This window comes from Oncorhynchus masou, chromosome 12, assembly GCF_036934945.1.
Source record: "Oncorhynchus masou masou isolate Uvic2021 chromosome 12, UVic_Omas_1.1, whole genome shotgun sequence".
Classification (NCBI taxonomy): domain Eukaryota; kingdom Metazoa; phylum Chordata; class Actinopteri; order Salmoniformes; family Salmonidae; genus Oncorhynchus; species Oncorhynchus masou.
This window is the reverse complement of record NC_088223.1, coordinates 96,380,180-96,396,096: the sequence shown is the minus strand read 5'-3', so window position 1 is coordinate 96,396,096 and position 15,917 is coordinate 96,380,180. Positions and strand designations below refer to the sequence as shown.

General features: G+C 46.9%; 2 protein-coding genes across 2 annotated transcripts in view; one reads left to right on the top strand and one right to left on the bottom strand.

Moving 5' to 3' along the window:
• The window catches only part of LOC135549443 (cell adhesion molecule 2-like), a 1,019,298-nt gene that overhangs the window by 925,115 nt on the left and 78,266 nt on the right, over positions 1-15,917 (top strand). The window lies entirely within an intron of this gene.
• On the bottom strand, positions 9,500-15,535 carry timm10b (translocase of inner mitochondrial membrane 10 homolog B (yeast)). Its single transcript, XM_064982531.1, has 3 exons — positions 15,252-15,535; positions 15,035-15,130; positions 9,500-10,483 (listed from the first exon to the last, which is right to left on the bottom strand). Exons 1-3 carry the CDS (start codon positions 15,276-15,278, stop codon positions 9,908-9,910), a joined length of 699 nt encoding a protein of 232 aa, XP_064838603.1. The 5' UTR covers positions 15,279-15,535; the 3' UTR covers positions 9,500-9,907.

Sequence of the window (15,917 nt, the reverse complement as noted above, 5' to 3'; positions counted from 1 at the left end):
CTACCACTCTGTCTGGTCCTGGAAACAACATGATGCATCATCCTACCACTCTGTCTGGTCCTGGAAACAACATGATGCATCATCCTACCACTCTGTCTGGTCCTGGAAACAACATGATGCATCATCCTACCACTCTGTCTGGTCCTGGAAACAACATGATGCATCATCCTACCACTCTGTCTGGTCCTGGAAACAACATGATGCATCATCCTACCACTCTGTCTGGTCCTGGAAACAACATGATGCATCATCCTACCACTCTGTCTGGTCCTGGAAACAACATGATGCATCATCCTACCACTCTCCTCAGTCTGGTCCTGGAAACGACATGATGCATCATCCTACCACTCTGTCTGGTCCTGGAAACAACATGATGCATCATCCTACCACTCTGTCTGGTCCTGGAAACAACATGATGCATCATCCTACCACTCAGTCTGGTCCTGGAAACAACATGATGCATCATCCTACCACTCTCCTCAGTCTGGTCCTGGAAACAACATGATGCATCATCCTACCACTCTGTCTGGTCCTGGAAACAACATGATGCATCATCCTACCACTCTGTCTGGTCCTGGAAACAACATGATGCATCATCCTACCACTCTGTCTGGTCCTGGAAACACATGATGCATCATCCTACCACTCTGTCTGGTCCTGGAAACAACATGATGCATCATCCTACCACTCTGTCTGGTCCTGGAAACAACATGATGCATCATCCTACCACTCTGTCTGGACCTGTAAACAACATGATGCATCGTCCTACCACTCTGTCTGGTCCTGGAAACAACATGATGCATCGTCCTACCACTCTGTCTGGTCCTGGAAACACATGATGCATCATCCTACCACTCTCCTCTGTCTGGTCCTGGAAACAACATGATGCATCATCCTACAACTCTGTCTGGTCCTGGAAACAACATGATGCATCATCCTACCACTCTGTCTGGACCTGTAAACAACATGATGCATCATCCTACCACTCTGTCTGGTCCTGGAAACAACATGATGCATCATCCTACCACTCTGTCTGGTCCTGGAAACAACATGATGCATCATCCTACCACTCTGTCTGGTCCTGGAAACACATGATGCATCATCCTACCACTCTGTCTGGACCTGTAAACAACATGATGCATCGTCCTACCACTCTGTCTGGTCCTGGAAACAACATGATGCATCGTCCTACCACTCTGTCTGGTCCTGGAAACAACATGATGCATCGTCCTACCACTCTGTCTGGTCCTGGAAACAACATGATGCATCATCCTACCACTCAGTCTGGTCCTGGAAACACATGAGGTATCATCCTACCACTCAGTCTGGTCCTGGAAACACATGAGGTATCATCCTACATTTGAAATGGAAGTGTTCTTTTAGTATCAGGTAGTTTTCTGTGTTTCTTTTCCATCAACAGATCCAGTCATTCCAGTTATTGATTCCAGATGTTTTCTCAGAATCCTTACCAGCTGCAACTGAGGAAAAAAATAGTGTTTTTGTTCCGTGAAAAGATGCATCACATTTTTATTGGCATATTCACTGTATTAAAGGGAGTCTACGTTTCTTCCACGTGAAATGCAACCTATTTGAGGTGAAGCGCAGCGCAGGGGACTACTAGTTGAGACCTACCAGAGGAACAGGCTTGAGAGGAGCAGACTGGAAACCAATAACTTCTCCAACAGGCACTAGACCCACCGACTGGGCACAGATCAACGTCTAGTTTTCATTTACACTTGGTTGAGTTGTCAAAGTTGGGTGAAAAAAAAGACGAAATGCCTTTGCATTGATTACTTTTTGCAAATCCAATTAAATTTCCACTTTGATTCAACGTCATCCCATAGATTATTTTTGTTTAAATTGACATGGAAACAATGTGATTTAACCAGTTTTTGCCCAGTGAGTTCCTTTGAACTGTCTTTAACAGTCACAAGGCTGATTGGAGCAGGCGACCCAGTGTGTGAAATTACTCGTGGGGAAATGAAAAGGGTTTTTGGATAAATGACGAAAATTAATTTCTGTGGTAAACTTAGCTTAGGAGATCTGATACGTTTTGTTCTATGAGATAATCTTCATCGACTAACATATTTTAACATTTTGGAAGCATGTATGTACAGTGCCTTGCGAAAGTATTCGGCCCCCTTGAACTTTGCGACCTTTTGCCACATTTCAGGCTTCAAACATAAAGATATAAAACTGTATTTTTTTGTGAGGAATCAACAACAAGTGGGACACAATCATGAAGTGGAACAACATTTATTGGATATTTCAAACTTTTTTAACAAATCAAAAACTGAAAAATTGGGCGTGCAAAATTATTCAGCCCCTTTACTTTCAGTGCAGCAAACTCTCTCCAGAAGTTCAGTGAGGATCTCTGAATGATCCAATGTTGACCTAAATGACTAATGATGATAAATACAATCCAAATACAAGTACAAAGTGCAAATACAGTACAGAGCAGATACAGATACAGTACAGATACAGTATAGAGCAGATACAGAGCAGATACAGTACAGAGCAGATACAGAGCAGATACAGAGCAGATACAGATACAGTACAGAGTAGATACAGTACAGAGCAGATATTGTACAGAGCAGATACAGAGCAGATACAGGACAGAGCAGATACGGTACAGAGTAGATACAGTACAGAGCAGATATTGTACAGAGCAGATACAGAGCAGATACAGAGCAGATACAGTACAGAGCAGATACAGTGCAGATACAGTACAGAGCAGACACAGTACAGAGCAGATGCAGAGCAGATACAGAGCAGATACAGTACAGAGCAGATACAGTACAGATACAGTACAGGGCAGATACAGTACAGAGCAGATACAGTACAGGGCAGATACAGTACAGATGAGATACAGTACAGAGCAGATACAGTACAGAGCAGATACAGAGGAGATACAGTACAGAGCAGATACAGTACAGAGCAGATACAGTACAGATGAGATACAGTACAGAGCAGATACAGTACAGAGCAGATACAGAGGAGATACAGTACAGAGCAGATACAGTACAGTGCAGATACAGTGCAGATACAGTACAGAGGAGATACAGTACAGAGCAGATACAGTACAGAGCAGATACAGTGCAGAGCAGATACAGTACAGAGCAGGTACAGAGCAGATACAGTACAGAGGAGATACAGTACAGAGCAGATACAGTACAGAGCAGATACAGTACAGAGCCGATACAGAGCAGATACAGTACAGAGCAGATACAGAGCAGATACAGTACAGAGCAGATACAGTACAGAGCAGGTACAGTACAGAGCAGATACAGTGCAGAGCAGATACAGTACAGAGCAGGTACAGTACAGAGCAGATACAGTACAGAGCAAATACAGGACAGATACAGTACAGATATACTGTTTTGCACAACTGTATATAGTTAGCTAACTATAGCTACTGAAACAGATGTCCTTGTTTTGGGGGAAGAATATTGTTTGCATCCAATGAGCTAGCCTGCCACTGAGACAACTTTACCAGCATCATAGCAGACGTATCGATGAATCCCTGTGACATATGAAATACGAGTGATAGTTATTACACATTGATTACACTATGTAAAAAAAATGTATGAATGCATTCAATTATTATGTGACGTGCAGTCATATGCAGGTCCTGATTGGTCGACAAGCTTATTTGATACGTCAAATAGTGTTATTTTACGTGCATCTTTTTTTTTTCAAAGACCCAAACAGCGTTCCATATTTCAACGCCATGACAGAGGGCATCACGTCTGCTACAGGCGCTGTTGATGAGCTTATTTCTCCAGTCAGTTGTTGGAATAGAGCTAGGAGTGTATGTTCATGTTTCCTCGTTTCAAACATGTTCTCAAATGCCATTGAAATGGCAGCAGCGGTACGACAACCAGCATATTCTAGAGCAATACGGCTTTCCTCAGTACGACTTCCTCGACGACCCTGTCAGACTCAGCAGGCGCATGGGGCTGATATCGCTTGTCCAAATGTCAGACGTGAAACTAATAGCAGTGACGATATTGCTGTGTAACTCCGGTAGGGCAACATCTGAAAAATAGCCTTCACTGACATTTTCAATCTGTCTGTAATCTAACATGTTTCAATCAGACCACCATAGTCTCTGTGCCCAAGAACACTAAGGTAACCTGCCTAAATGACTACCTGTAGCCATGAAGTGCTTTGAAAGGCTGGTCATGGCTCACATCAACACCATTATTCCAGAAACCCTAGACCCACTCCAATTTGCATACCGCCCAAACAGATCCTGAACAGCTAATCAAAGGGCTACCGAGACCCCTCCTATACGCTGCTGCTACTCTCTGTTTATTATCTATGCATAGTCACTTTAATAACTCTACCTACAGGTACATATTACCTCAACTAACCGGTTCCCCCCCACATTGACTCTATACCGGCACCCCCCTGTATATAGCCTCAACATTGACTCTGTACAGTAATACCCTGTTTATAGCCTCCACATTGACTCTGTACCGTAACACACTGTATATAGCCTCCACATTAACTCTGTACAGTAACACCCTGTATATAGCCTCCACATTGACTCTGTACAGTAATACCCTGTATATAGCCTCCACATTGACTCTGTACCGTAACACCCTGTATATAGCCTCCACATTGACTCTGTACAGTAACACCCTGTATATAGCCTCCACATTGACTCTGTACCGTAATACCCTGTTTATAGCCTCCACATTGACTCTGTACAGTAATACCCTGTATATAGCCTCCACATTGACGATGTACCGTAATACCCTGTATATAACCTCACTTGTTATTTTACTGCTGCCGTTGAATAATTTGTTACTTTTCTACTTCTTTTTTTCTTAATTTCTTAAAGCATTATTGGTTAAGGGTTTGTAAGTAAAAATTTCACTGCATTGCCTACACCTGTTGTATTCGGGGAATGTCATATTTTTTTGTGAATGTAGGTTCATCTCTGTCAAAGAAAAGAGAGAACACTGATGTAAATCCCCTGGATTAAATTAAGTGACATTTCCATTCTCTGGTTCAGTTTGATCCTGCTGATGTAATTGAGGTGATGATATAATGGAGGTGATTGGTAACTTAAAGATATCAGCAGCAGGTCACGAGATTTGTGCCTCTTTGGTGAAATCAGTGTCTTCCTCGATGACTGAGCCTCTAACATATATCTTCACCAAATATATGGACACCGGCATTGTTCTTAAGGACTTGAAAATTGCCAAAGTTATTCCATCTATAAATCTGGGGATCCAAGACCTTTTACATATTATTGACCAATATCTGTACGGTCATAATTCTTCTAAAATCCTAGAAACGTTTGAAATCCACACTGTATTCTATGAGCACCAATATGGTTTTGGTAAAAACTACTCCACAGATGTGGCTCTTTTGCAACTTGTGGATAAAATCTTTACAGCCCTGAACAACAAAGAATACACTATCTGTATCTTTTTAGATTTATCCAAAGAGGTTGATCATGAAATGTTACCTACTAAATTGCATTACTAAGGTTCTCATGAATATACACATATCGGTGTTTATGTGAGAGAACAATGTGTTTATACAAGCGGCTGTGCAAAGATATCCTTTGGTGTGCATTTCACTACACCTGCAACAACATCTGTGGTACAGGGTAAGCCACAGGGTTGGATAATTGGACCGTTGTTATTACTCATCTATATCAATAACCTGACTGGTGGGTCTTCTACCATACTAATCTATATCAATAACCTTACTGCTGGGTCTTCTACCATACTAATCTATATCAATAACCTGACTGCTGGGTCTTCTACCATACTAATCTATATCAATAACCTGACTGCTGGGTCTTCTACCATACTAATCTATATCAATAACCTGACTGCTGGGTCTTCTACCATACGAATCTATATCAATAATCTGCTGGGTCTTCTACCATACTAATCTATATCAATAACCTTACTGCTGGGTCTACTACCATACTAATCTATATAAATAACCTTACTGCTGGGTCTTCTACCATACGAATCTATATCAATAATCTGCTGGGTCTTCTACCATACTAATCTATATCAATAACCTTACTGCTGGGTCTTCTACCATACTAATCTATATAAATAATCTGCTGGGTCTTCTACCATACTAATCTATATCAATAACCTGCTGGGTCTACTACCATACTAATCTATATCAATAACCTACCTGCTGGGTCTTCTACCATACTAATCTATATCAATAACCTTACTGCTGGGTCTTCTACCATACTAAGCTATATCAATAAACTGACTGCTGGGTCTTCCCATTCCGCTTCCCATTCTCTTTGCTAATGATACCAATTTGATTTTATCATACAATAATTTTGACTCACTAATTAATGAAGCCAACTTAGGAAAATGTTATGAATGGTTACAGATGTCTATCTTTAAAAATGTTAAAAATCCAACTTTATTATTTTCACTAGTAAGAATAAGAAATATTACCCCACAAAATGAGAGCCAGAATCTCAATTGGTGTGAATGAAACGGACCAAGTCACATCGACTAGATTCCTCGGAGCTCTAATTGATGATTTATACCAGGAAAGATCATTACATTTTTCTGTAGAAAAGTGATGAAATCTGTTATCAGAAAGATGAGTGGTTTGGTTCATCAGGTGTGCTTCCTAGCTCTATACTGCAGCTTAATATACCCATATCTCATTTACTGGAATATTGTATGGGCCAGTACATACAGAGCATTTGTTAAGTATTCAAACCTTGAATTTTTCCACATTTTTGTTACGTTACAATCTTATTCTAAAATAGATTAAACATTTTCCTCAACAATCTACACACAATAACCCATAATGACAAAGCGAAAACAGGTTTTTAGAAATGTTTGAAAAATTATAAATTTAAAAACTGAAATACCTTATTTACATACATATTCAGACCCTTTGCTATGAGACTCTAAATTGATCTCAGGTGCATCCTGTTTCCATTGATCATCCTGGAGACGTTTCTACAACTTGATTGGAGTCCACCTGTGGTAAACTCAAGTAATTGGACATGGTTTGGTTCCACAGTTGACAGTGCATGTCAGAGCAAAAACCAAGCCATGTCGAAGGAATTTTCTGTAGAGCTCTGAAACAGGATTGTGTCGAGGTACAGATCTGGGGAAGGGTACCAAAAAATGTCTGCTGCATTGAAGGTCCCCAAGAAGACAGTGGCCTCCATCATTCTTAAATGGAAGCAGTTTGGAAACACCAAGACTCTTCCTAGATTTGGCCTCCTGACCAAACTGAGCAATCGGGGGAGAATAACCCAATGGTCACTCTGACAGAGCTCCAGAGTTCCTCTGTGGAGATGGGAGAACTTTTCAGAAGGACAACCATCTCTGCAGCACTCCACCAATCAGGCCTTTATTATAGAGTGGCCAAACGGAAGCCACTCCTCAGTTAAGGGCACATGACAGCCTGCTTGAAGTTTGCCAAAAGGCACCTAAAGACACTCAGACCAGGAGAAACAATATTGTCTTGTCCATTCCACTGCTTTTAACTCCTTCAGGGGACGAACAATTTCCCTCCTCCTCAAAAATCACACAGACAAACACATCATAGGAAAGAAGTTCGACAAGAAATGTAAAAATCACAATGACAACTTCCTCTCCAGAATCGTATTTTTATTCGGTATTTTTCCATCATGGTGCCTATACAGTGTTGTACAACAAGGTAAAATCATCATCAACATATCTACTCTGTATTGCTGATGACCAAGCACTTACCCTGTAGGGCAGTAAGGTGACACCCTTAATTCAGACAATTAGAGCTGACTGAAGACCCTTGATTATTACAATGTTTCGGCAGGGCTATATTGAAACTCTGTACTTCCAGTAGTTCTCCAGGATCCTTGGTTCAATTCTATAGATCGCATACACTCAAGATGGCAGCTGAGAGTCCTGTGTGGTCAGGGTGGATGGTTGGAGGAGAGAGGGACATCACTGGTAGGAGCTGGGACTGAAGCTGTACTGGAACTGGGGTTAGGGCTGGGCCTGGGGTTAGGGCTGGGGTTAGGGCTGGGCCTGGGGTTAGGGCTGGGGTTAGGGCTGGGCCTGGGGTTAGGGCTGGGCCTGGGGTTAGGGCTGGGCCTGGGGTTAGGGCAGGGCCTGGGGTTAGGGCAGGGCCTGGGGTTAGGGCAGGGCCTGGGGTTAGGGCTGGGCCTGGGGTTAGGGCTGGGCCTGGGGTTAGGGCAGGGCCTGGGGTTAGGGCAGGGCCTGGGGTTAGGGCTGGGCCTGGGGTTAGAGCTGGGCCTGGGGTTAGGGCAGGGCCTGGGGTTAGGGCTGGGCCTGGGGTTAGGGCTGGGGTTAGGGCTGGGCCTGGGGTTAGGGCTGGGCCTGGGGTTAGGGCTGGGGTTAGGGCTGGGGTTAGGGCTGGGGTTAGGGCTGGGGTTAGGGCTGGGGTTAGGGCTGGGCCTGGGGTTAGGGCTGGGGTTCGGGCTGGGGTTAGGGCTGGGCCTGGGGTTAGGGCTGGGCCTGGGGTTAGGGCTGGAACTGGGGTTAGGGCTGGAACTGGGGTTAGGGCTGGGGTTAGGGCCTGGGGTTAGGGCTGGGCCTGGGGTTAGGGCTGGGCCTGGGGTTAGGGCTGGGGTTAGGGCTGGGGTTAGGGCTGGGCCTGGGGTTAGGGCTGGGCCTGGGGTTAGGGCTGGGGTTAGGGCTGGGGTTAGGGCTGGGCCTGGGGTTAGGGCTGGGCCTGGGGTTAGGGCTGGGCCTGGGGTTAGGGCTGGGCCTGGGGTTAGGGCTGGGGTTAGGGCTGGGGTTAGGGCTGGGCCTGGGGTTAGGGCAGGGCCTGGGGTTAGGGCTGGGCCTGGGGTTAGGGCTGGGCCTGGGGTTAGGGCCGGGCCTGGGGTTAGGGCTGTGGTTAGGGTTAGGGCCTGGGGTTAGGGCTGGGCCTGGGGTTAGGGCTGGGCCTGGGGTTAGGGCCTGGGGTTAGGGCCTGGGGTTAGGGCCTGGGGTTAGGGCCTGGGGTTAGGGCTGGGCCTGGGGTTAGGGCTGGGCCTGGGGTTAGGGCTGGGCCTGGGGTTAGGGCTGGGCCTGGGGTTAGGGCAGGGCCTGGGGTTAGGGCAGGGCCTGGGGTTAGGGCTGGGCCTGGGGTTAGGGCAGGGCCTGGGGTTAGGGCCTGGGGTTAGGGCTGGGCCTGGGGTTAGGGCTGGGCCTGGGGTTAGGGCCTGGGGTTAGGGCCTGGGGTTAGGGCAGGGCCTGGGGTTAGGGCAGGGCCTGGGGTTAGGGCAGGGCCTGGGGTTAGGGCAGGGCCTGGGGTTAGGGCAGGGTCTGGGGTTAGGGCCGGGCCTGGGGTTAGGGCCGGGCCTGGGGTTAGGGCTGTGGTTAGGGTTAGGGCCTGGGGTTAGGGCTGGGCCTGGGGTTAGGGCTGGGCCTGGGGTTAGGGCTGGGCCTGGGGTTAGAGCAGGGCCTGGGGTTAGAGCAGGGCCTGGGGTTAGAGCAGGGCCTGGGGTTAGGGCAGGGTCTGGGGTTAGGGCCGGGCCTGGGGTTAGGGCTGTGGTTAGGGTTAGGGCCTGGGGTTAGGGCTGGGCCTGGGGTTAGGGCTGGGCCTGGGGTTAGGGCTGGGCCTGGGGTTAGGGCTGGGGTTAGGGCAGGGCCTGGGGTTAGGGCCGGGCCTGGGGTTAGGGCTGTGGTTAGGGCAGGGACTGGGGTTAGGGCAGGGCCTGGGGTTAGGGCAGGGCCTGGGGTTAGGGCAGGGCCTGGGGTTAGGGCAGGGCCTGGGGTTAGGGCAGGGCCTGGGGTTAGGGCAGGGCCTGGGGTTAGATCAGGGCCTGGGGTTAGATCAGGGCCTGGGGTTAGGGCTTATCTCTGTGTAACCGTAACAGCCACTATTGTAGGCGCTGGTGTCGCCTCTACAGGCACCATATGTAAATGTGGGCGGAACTAACATTACTGGTGCCTGGTTACCTACTAAGGTGGGGACCACTTGGTGCTGCACTGGGAGCAGCAGTGACTGTGGATTGATCATGTCTAACAGGGGACAACTCTAAAATTGGGCCTGAAGTCAGTCTGGTGAGCCCTACTCCATTCACAGCCTGGGAGAGGGAGGAAGGCACCAGTGGTTCTGAGGCTGGGGTGGAGGGTGAGGCAGCTGCTAGTTTAACCTCTGTGGAGGTGGAAGAGGGGGTGGAGGGTGAGGCAGCTGGACCCAGGTCTGCAGAGAAATCTAAAACAGCAGGCTTTAAGACTGAGGCAGCCATCACTGATACCTCTGAAGGCGTCATAGCCTCACTTGTCCCCGGGGCAGGAGCGGAGGCTTTACCCCCGGTTGAGGCTATAGGTAGGCCTCGATCAGCCAAGTCAGGTGTCCCCTCCAGTGCACCTGCAGCCTCAGCCTCTGCTGTGACCAGCTCAGCGTTCTTCTTCTCCATCTCAGCCATGCGGCGCTGCACCATCCCCGGCATCAGGTTGACATAGGTTCCCATCAGACGGTGGTTGGAGCGGATCAGCTTCCCGGCACAGCTGTCTGCACAGCGCTCCTAGAGGACGGGAGGATAAACACAGGCTGGGTGTTAAACACATCTCATTCTAAATACCGAGTCCTTCAGTATCACTGAAATCTAACAGTACAGCTCCCACTATCTTATTATTATCAATTTCTTTCAACCAATCATCAGTCATTAGTGTCAGTGCAGTACATGTTGAGTGCCCTTCTCTATAAGCATGCTGAAAGTCTGTTGTTAATTTGTTTACAGAGAAATAGCATTGTATCTGGTCAAACACCATTTGTTCCAACAGTTTGTTAAGAGCTGGCAGCAAGCTGATAGGTCTGCTGTTAGAACCAGTAAAAGATGCTTTACCGCTCTTGGGTTGTGGAATGACTTGTGTCAGTGCAGTACATGGGGGGTTCGGGAGAGGGAGAGGGTGGAGGGTGAGGCAGCTGGACCCAGGTCTGCAGAGAAATCTAAAACAGCAGGCTTTAAGACTGAGGCTAAGACTAAAACTAAGACTCAGGCACTCCAGGCCGGAGGACAAAGACTTCCCTCCAGGCCGGAGGACAAAGACTTCCCTCCAGGCCGGAGGACAGAGACTTCCCTCCAGGCCGGAGGACAAAGACTTCCCTCCAGGCCGGAGGACAAAGACTTCCCTCCAGGCCGGAGGACAAAGACTTCCCTCCAGGCCGGAGGACAAAGACTTCCCTCCAGGCCAGAGGACAAAGACTTCCCTCCAGGCCGGAGGACAAAGACTTCCCTCCAGGCCGGAGGACAAAGACTTCCCTCCAGGCCGGAGGACAAAGACTTCCCTCCAGGCCGGAGGACAAAGACTTCCCTCCAGGCCGGAGGACAAAGACTTCCCTCCAGGCCGGAGGACAAAGACTTCCCTCCAGGCCGGAGGACAAAGACTTCCCTCCAGGCCGGAGGACAAAGACTTCCCTCCAGGCCGGAGGACAAAGACTTCCCTCCAGGCCTGAGGACAAAGACTTCCCTCCAGGCCGGAGGACAAAGACTTCCCTCCAGGCCGGAGGACAAAGACTTCCCTCCAGGCCGGAGGACAAAGACTTCCCTCCAGGCCGGAGGACAAAGACTTCCCTCCAGGCCTGAGGACAAAGACTTCCCTCCAGGCCGGAGGACAAAGACTTCCCTCCAGGCCGGAGGACAAAGACTTCCTCCAGGCCGGAGGACAAAGACTTCCCTCCAGGCCGGAGGACAAAGACTTCCCTCCAGGCCGGAGGACAAAGACTTCCCTCCAGGCCGGAGGACAAAGACTTCCCTCCAGGCCGGAGGACAAAGACTTCCCTCCAGGCCGGAGGACAAAGACTTCCCTCCAGGCCGGAGGACAAAGACTTCCCTCCAGACCTGAGGACAAAGACTTCCCTCCAGGCCGGAGGACAAAGACTTCCCTCCAGACCTGAGGACAAAGACTTCCCTCCAGACCTGAGGACAAAGACTTCCCTCCAGGCCTGAGGGGCCATGTATCGTGAGATTTTGAGTGAAAACCTCTTTCCATCAGCAAGGGCATTGAAGATGAAACGTGGCTGGGTCTTTCAGCATGACAATGATCCCAAACACACTGCCTGGGCAACGAATGAGTGGCTTTGTAAGAAGCATTTCAAGGTCCTGGAGTGGCCTAGCCAGTCTCCAGATCTCAACCCCATAGAAAATCTTTGGAGGGAGTTGAAAGTCTGCGTTGCCCAGCAACAGCCCCAAAACATTACTGCTCTCAAGGCGATCTGCATGGAGGAATGGGCCAAAATACCAGCAACAATGTGTGAAAACCTTGTGAAGACTTTTGACCTCTGTCATTGCCAACAAAGGGTATCCTCAGGGGTGTCCTCAGATGGGTCCACAGTGTCTCCTGACCCCTCCTGTCTCAGCCTCCAGTATTTATGCTGCAGTAGTTTATGTGTCGGGGGGCTAGGGTCAGTTTGTTATATCTGGAGTACTTATCCTGTCCTATTCGGTGTCCTTTGTGAATTTAAGTGTGCGTTCTCTAATTCTCTTTCTTTCTCTCTCTCGGAGGACCTGAACCCGAGGACCATGCCTCAGGACTACCTGACATGATGACTCCTTGCTGTCCCCAGTCCACCTGGCCATGCTGCTGCTCCAGTTTCAACTGTTCTGCCTTATTATTATTGGACCATGCTGGTAATTTATGAACATTTGAACATCTTGGCCAAGTTCTGTTATAATCTCCACCCGGCACAGCCAGAAGAGGACTGGCCACCCCACATAGCCTGGTTCCTCTCTAGGTTTCTTCCTAGGTTTTGGCCTTTCTAGGGAGTTTTTCCTAGCCACCATGCTTCTACACCTGCATTGCTTGCTGTTTGTGGTTTTAGGCTGGGTTTCTGTACAGCACTTTGAGATATCAGCTGATGTACGAAGGGCTACATAAATAAATTTGATTTGGTATATAACAAAGTATTGAGATAAACTTTTGTTATTGACCAAATACTTATTTTCCACCATCATTTGCAAATGAATTCATAAAAAAATCCTACAATGTGATTTTCTGTTTTTTTTTCTCATTTTGTCTGTCATAGTTGAAGTGTACCTATGTTGAAAATTACAGGCCTCTCATCTTTTTAAGTAGGAGAACTTGCACAATTGGTGGCTGACTAAATGCTTTTTTGCCCCACTGTATATACAGTGCATTCAGAAAGTATTCAGACCCCTTCACTTTTTCCACATTTTGTTACGTTAGACTTATTCTAAAAAAAAATAATAATAATTATCCTCATAAATCTACACACAATACCCCACAATGACATCACAATACCCCACAATGACATCACAATACCCCACAATAACATCACAATACCCCATAATGACAACGCAAAGAGGTTTTTAGAAATGTTTGCAAATGCTTTAAAAAATAAAAAACAGAAACACCTTATTTATTATTTACATAAGGATTCAGACCCTTTGCTATGAGACACGAAATTGAGCTCTGGGGCATCCTGTTTTAATTGATCATCCTTAACTCTGGGATATGTGGGACGGTAAGCGTCCCACCTGGCCAACATCCAGTGAAAATGCAGAAATTCAAATAAATTACTATAAAAATGTAACTTTCATGAAATCACACATGCAATACACCAAATTAAAGCTATACTTGGTGTTAAGATGTTTCTACAACTTGAATGGAGTCCTCCTGTGGTAAATTCAATTGATTGGACATGATTTGGAAAGGCACACACCTGTCTAATTAAGGTCCCACAGTTGACAGTGCATGTCAGAGCAAAAACCAAGCCATGAGATCGAAGGAATTGTCCGTAGAGCTCCGAGACAGGATTGTGTCGAGGCACAGATCTGGCGAAGGGTACCAAAAAACTATCTGCAGCATTGAAGGTCCACAAGAACACAGTGGTCTCCATCACTCTTAAATAGAACAAGTTTGGAACCACCAATACTCTTCCTTGAGCTGGCCATCCGGCCAAACTGAGCAATCGTGGGAGGAGAGCCTTGGTCAGGGAGATGACCAAGAACCCGATAGTCACTCTGACAGAGCTCCATAGTTCCTCTTTGGGAGAACCTTCCAGAAGGACAACCATCTCTGCAGTACTCAACCAATCTGGCCATTATGGTAGAGTGGCCAGACGGAAGCCACTCAGTAAAAGGCACATGGAGTTTTCCAATAGGCATCTAAACAACTCTCAGATCCTGAGAAACAATATTCTCTGGTCTGATGAAACCTTGGCTTGAATGCCAAGTGTCTTGTCTGGAGGAAACCTGGCAGCATCCCTATGGTGAAGCATGGTGGTGGCAGCATCATGCTGTGAGGGATGTTTTTCAGCAGCAGGGACTGGGAGACTAGTCAGGATCAAGGGAAAGATGAGCAGAGCAAAGTACTGAGAGATCCTTGATGAAAATCTGCTCCAGAGTGCTCAGGACCTCAGACTAGGGGCGAAGGTTCACCTTCCAACAGGACAATGATCTTAAACACAGCCAAGACAACGCAGGAGTGGCTTCGGGACAAGTCTCTGAATGTCCAGACTTGAACCCAATCAAACATCTCTGGAAAGACCTGAAAATAGCTGTTCCGCGACGCTCCCCAGCCAACCTGACTGAGAGCTTGAGAGGATCTGCAGAGAAGAATGGGAGAAACTCCCCAAATACAGGTGTACCAAACTTGTAGCGTCAGAAGACTTGAGGCTGTAATCTCTGTCAAAAGGTGCTTCAACAAAGTACTGAGTAAAAGGTCTGAATACTTATTTAAATGTGATATCAGTTTTTTATTTTTAATACATTTGCACAAATTTCTAAACCTGTTTTTCCTTCGTCATTATGGGGTATTGTGTGTAGATCGCAAAGAGAAAATCTATTTTAGAATAAGGCTGTAACGTAACAAAATGTGGAAAATGTCAAGGGGTCTGAATACTTTCCGAATGCTCTGTGTGTGTGTGTGTGTGTGTATTCATTCAACAGGCTACATTGGTCAATACAAAAACTTTGAATGAGGAAACGATTTTGCTCTCTCACCTAAAAACAACCATCACTACACCACTGGGTAAAGACAGAGCCAGGTCCCTGAGGAGTTGATCTACCGAGCTCCATCTCTCACCCACAGCCATGTAACAGGCCAGGCCTCACCTCGTCCATGGTGAGACTTCTGTAGTTGAAGTTACTGGTGCATCTCTGGAAACATATCTCTGTCATACGGTTGTAGACCATCAAAAAGTCCCGTAGCTAAAAACAACCAAACACAGTGATCAACACACACACAAAAGCCTCGTCTTGGGAGTCATCACATGGCTACATCTATAACATGTCCGTTGATGAAAAAATGATCACATTGAGATGAACTTACGTTTCGTATTTGTGCTTCGGGCTCCATGGTGTAACGTCCTGTCCAAATCGGCTAGTTAGCTTCACTAGCTTTGCAATGCGTTAGCGTTGAAATATCTTGCCAGCCTCTACGTTTATATTGAACTGAAAAAGACGTATCCACGCGATGTGCAATTCATGTATGAATACGTAAAAACATATAATAGTTACAATGAAGAGAACATTCGACCCGAAAATAATCACGTTGATATGACAGACAAGAGTAGCTTGACATTCAGGTTAGTGCTATCCGGTATCCCTAGGACGTACCTTCTTCTTCTTCTGTGGTGTTATGCTGGTCCGCAAACAAACGTTAAAGGTGCATGCCGCCACCTACTGTATGGGTAATGAACGGAGGGGGAAAAAATCCATTGCGGGAAAGGGGAAAAAACAAATACAATACAAAAAATAAAATACATCTTTAAACGCATCCCACTCCTTCAGTCATAGTCCAGATCACATCCCTATACAGACTCAGGGGCCTGTGATGAAGGAGTCCCCAATAAACGTTCAGCCACACCCACAATGACTCTTTTCTCCTATTTCCTCTCTGCTCTGTGCAGTTTATAACCAATGCTATAAACAATACAAAATCCACCTTTTTTAACATGTCAGGATCCTGTTGGCGAGGAACATTTACAGATGTCTC